A 4,601-nucleotide genomic window follows, 5' to 3' on the forward strand; every position below is an offset into this window, starting at 1 on the left:
TACATTAAAATCCCCACTTACCTGGGTAAGTGGGGATTTTAATGTACGGAAAATCTCGGGGTTAACCAAAAGAGCAACTTTTTTTAGCCCGTACCAAGGTCGGGCTTAACGGTCAGGAGGTTGATGTGTTCTAAAATGGCAGTGATCCTTCAAAAACCTAAATCCAGTAATTGCAAAAAAAAAAAAAAAAAAACTTCCCTTGTAGTCAGGTTAACCCGGCATTACAAAGACTAAATATTCATTTAATCTAGATGGGGATATAAAAAGTAGTACCTTTTTAATGAACCTTTACATACCTTATTTCCTCACACCTGCACGTTTCCTGCTCATTCTGTGCAGCTGGTATCTTAAAACCTTTTCTCTAAGACACTCTAAATTGTTGTCATTGTCTCTGACATTATTCTGAGGGCTCACACACCAGCCGGAAAGTTGGACAGCAGTGGAAGGTGAGTGAGGGATAAGGTAAGTAACTTTCTATTTACAGGTCCCATAGACAAAGGCAAGCATTTAACCCTTGTTATGCTGGACTATCCTCACTGCAAGGGAATTCTTTTCTATTCCTGGGCTTCGAGTTTAAATAGCTACTGCATGCAAAAAACTTTTTCTAGGTGCTTTATGGGCATGCAAAGCGAGGGTTTCTATTAGAAAATTATTAATACGATTATAAATATGGATTTATTAACAATTAAGTTAAATGATGCCCAAACTTTTTTGTCCCTACTGCATTGTGTAGTGCCTGTGTTTTTTCTCATTTATATGCATCAAAAATGCAAATTAATATACCTTTTCAGGGAGTGTTCAGTGACAAATAAAATGCTGGCATATAAACTAATAATGTAAACTCTGAGCAGGGTCTTCTCCTCCTCCTGTGTCACTGTCTGTATCTGTCTGTCATTTGCAACCCCTATTTAATGTACAGTGCTGTGTAATATGTTGGTGCTATATCAATCTTGTTCATTAATAATATTAGTAATAATAATAATAATAATAATATTAAAATAAGTCAGTAGCATTCTTTTATTTATGTACATGAAGTCTGCTTCAAAAATTTGAAGCAGAGACAAAGTTAGGACAGGTTACATTAAAACAGGAAAAGGAATGTCATAAAAAAGGTTGTTTTTGCCCATGAGGACCAATCAGATTATTAGTTACCTTTTCCTAAGCAATAAAGCTGTTTGTTAATTATTTGCAGCAACTAAGAGAGAGTCACATATACATGGATTTTGCCAGACTGGACATGTCATAGTGAATGTTGTATTACCAAAATAGAGTGTAGACTGCAGAGGCATCCAGAACCACGATTGCTGTTTGTCAGAGGAATATGAATTTCAATATTTTGTGAATGGCACAGTCAATATATGTGTTTCCCAGGTGTGTAGCTGTTTGCTGCAACTTTAATGAGACGGTACTATTATAAAATATTTATTTGTTACATCGAAGATCTCAGCAGCTCTCCATCATAAAAGCATAGCCTAATTTTGCATTATACTGGAGCTTTTCTTTAATGCTTAGAAGTGTTTTTTTTAAATATTTTGTCATGTGAATTAGGCTGCTTTTATACGAGATGTCATGATGCCTGGAGAATGGGATGTCTGTGTTACATCTTATGAAATGGTCATACGAGAAAAATCTGTCTTCAAAAAGTTCAACTGGAGATATTTGGTCATTGATGAAGCTCACAGGATAAAGAATGAAAAATCAAAGGTCTGTTTACTGTTAAAATGTGGCTTATTTTTTTTATTCACAATTACCAATACCAAATTTAATAATACATTTATTTAATATTAGCACAGCGTTAGTTTGATTTCAAAAGTGGTAACTAAATCATATATTTCTTTATATGCAAATATGTATTTATTAACTTGTCATTACTTACTTCACAAAAGTAATACATTTTATGTTTGTACAAATATGAATTTCTTCTTTTTTTTTAAACTGTAAAAAAGCACAAATACATTCTACCACACAACACTCAGTGATAGCTTGAAACAGGTAATACAGGTACAAATGTATATAATATTTTACAACTTTTTCCTTGACTAGGGTAGTGCAGATCCTGTGCCCTTGCTCTTTTCTTCATCCTTCCCCATTTACATTCATTACTTCCACCACCGATAATTACCCCTCTCTCTATACCTACCTCCTTTCTTAATTTTAACCTAGCTTGCCAACCTCTCCCTCTAACCCCTTTCCTTATATCAAAACACAACTCCTTTTTGGACTTAAAATTGGCTGGCAAGCAGCCGTTTTTTTGTATACACAAATAATTTAACATAACATTTGCATAAATAACCATAAATACAAATTAACCATACATAATATTAATTAACCATAAATAACATACATAACATTATTATTAACCTTAAAACTGTAAATAGCTATAAATAACTATACATCACTATAAATAACTCAAATTAATAACCTTTTAATAACCCCCCCAACATTTCAAAATATTAACACCCCCCAAACTTTAGACTATCCTCTTAGTCTACTTCGTTGAGTTATTTACCCAGGCTGCAGGTTTTGGAAGGTAAAGCCCTCCTCCAGTTGCAATAGTTGCAACCCACCATAACCACCGTTATGGCCCCTAGGCCCAACCCGGCCTCAGGGGCCCACCCAACCAACTTAAAGGGGCACTCCACCACCTGGGATGCCCGTTCACCACCGAATTACCACAGGGCACTTACCTTCCCCCAGACCCCAACCGCCACAGCACCTAAGGGTGACCACTCATCCTTGAGCGCCCCTCCACACACGAAGGGCCCACTGCACCCCATCCTGCAGGCCCAAGAACCAAAGATCTGTACCTATGCTGTCAAGTGTACCCCATCCGTCCTCAAATACCACCACGTCTCCTCCTCTAACTCCCTGTGCCGCACCACCACACCTCTATGCCTGGCCAAAAACCTACCCACCTCTTGATTGACCTTGATTCTCCCTCGTTTTACACCCTCAACCGACCTTGCATCACGCCAATTGGTCCTTGCGATTATATCTGACCACACTATCAACATCCCCGGAAATTCCACCTGTAACCTCAAAAAATCTAATCTTATATCCCTGATCAGCTCCCTTATGCCTCTTTTCCCCAGATCGTTACCTCCTGCATGCACCACTAACACATTGGGCGGCCTATCCAGCGCTGCGAACTTCCTGACCTCCGGCACCACGCGACTCCATAGCATTCCCGGAATCCCAATCCACCGCACAGTGGCTTCAGCCCTGGGCACCCCCAGCTGCCTGCCGTCTGCCCTGACCTCGGCTCTCTGGGCACCCCACCATACATAAGAATGTCCAAGGATCCACACCAAGCCTGGTTCCAAACCTGAACTTACTAAACAAACCATGCCAACCCCATAATTCACCATATTGTGCTTTCCCCCCGCCTCCCCCCACCCCCCCGCAAGCCCCCTGTTCACCTTTAAAGCAAATGAGGCCTCACATACACCATAAAACGCTTTGACTCCCAACGACCAATTCTCTTTATAACTGTCTCCCCCACGCCCCACTTAGCCGCCTCTGTGGCCACCCTGATCCGAAAAGAGTGTGAAGAATATTCATTTTTCTGCACTCCTAACCTTCCCAAACCCTGCCGGAACACTGCCACAAATTGAAAGCGTGACAAAAACTTCCCATCTTCATGAACCAACAGGGGACCCGATCCTAGTGACCTAACCTTCAAAAATTCCACTAAGGCCTGCACAGGGCAAACCCCTGAACCCACCAAAGGAAAAAGATCCACCCTAAAACCTTTCCCTAACTGATCAGTCTTTGACTTCCTGATCCTCAAACTCACCTTATCCGGACGGAGAACCACATCCTCCACCAAGATCCCCCCGGTCGATCCTTAGACGGGCTCACTAGCTCCCCAACCCTCATAGCTCCAAAGAAAGCTGTCAAAAAGGCAGCCCTAAACAATAAAATCTCGTACCTCCCAAAACAAATTGTCTCCAAACTCCCCAATAAACCGTGCAACAACTCAAGAGATAATGGCCTCCTACTGTCCTGTCCCCCCCTTCCTTTTTTATACCCTTTAAGAGCTTGCCGCACAATAAAGGCCTTGGTAACATCCGTCATTCCTCTAAACTTGAACCCAAAAGCCAAACCCGCCACCAATCTGTTCACCACTGCCACCGATGCCCCCTCAGCAGATTTCCAGGCCAACAGACGCAAGACAACTGTGACTTCCATGCAAGCCACTCTTTCCATACCGCTTCGTACATCTTCCAAGTCCTTTCACTCACCGACCTTGGGACTAACCCTCCGATAATCCCCTCGCAATCTCCCACAGATTCTCTGGGCACTGATGACCACTGTCCTCCACCTCCGGGGCCAACTCGCGAAACCTGTTCCACTGTAAATGAGATAAGGCATCGGCCACACTATTAGCAACCCCAGGAATATGCCTAGCAAAGATAAACACATTATATATTTATTGTCACAGTAAAAACGATCCCTCGCCTGTTCCCTCTGCTGCTCCCCCCCACCCTTGGCTCACCCCTCCTTCCCTCCCGCTTGCCAATTCCACCGATCCCCCCAAAACAGTGTCCTTTGCGCTTGTAAACCCCCCCTCTGGCCTGTGGACCACCTCCCTCAGCCCA

At 42.2% G+C, this 4,601-nt stretch overlaps 1 protein-coding gene across 2 annotated transcripts in view; it reads left to right on the forward strand.

Annotated features, from left to right (window-relative positions):
- Window positions 1-4,601, forward strand: part of SMARCA1 (SNF2 related chromatin remodeling ATPase 1) — a 79,087-nt gene that overhangs the window by 23,301 nt on the left and 51,185 nt on the right. For both annotated transcript variants that reach the window (XM_072430773.1, XM_072430772.1), the window contains exon 7: window positions 1,549-1,704. In XM_072430773.1, coding sequence (XP_072286874.1) covers window positions 1,549-1,704 — 156 coding nt within the window. The remainder of the gene's footprint in view (window positions 1-1,548; window positions 1,705-4,601) is intronic.

This window comes from Pyxicephalus adspersus, chromosome Z (genome assembly GCF_032062135.1).
Source record: "Pyxicephalus adspersus chromosome Z, UCB_Pads_2.0, whole genome shotgun sequence".
Classification (NCBI taxonomy): domain Eukaryota; kingdom Metazoa; phylum Chordata; class Amphibia; order Anura; family Pyxicephalidae; genus Pyxicephalus; species Pyxicephalus adspersus.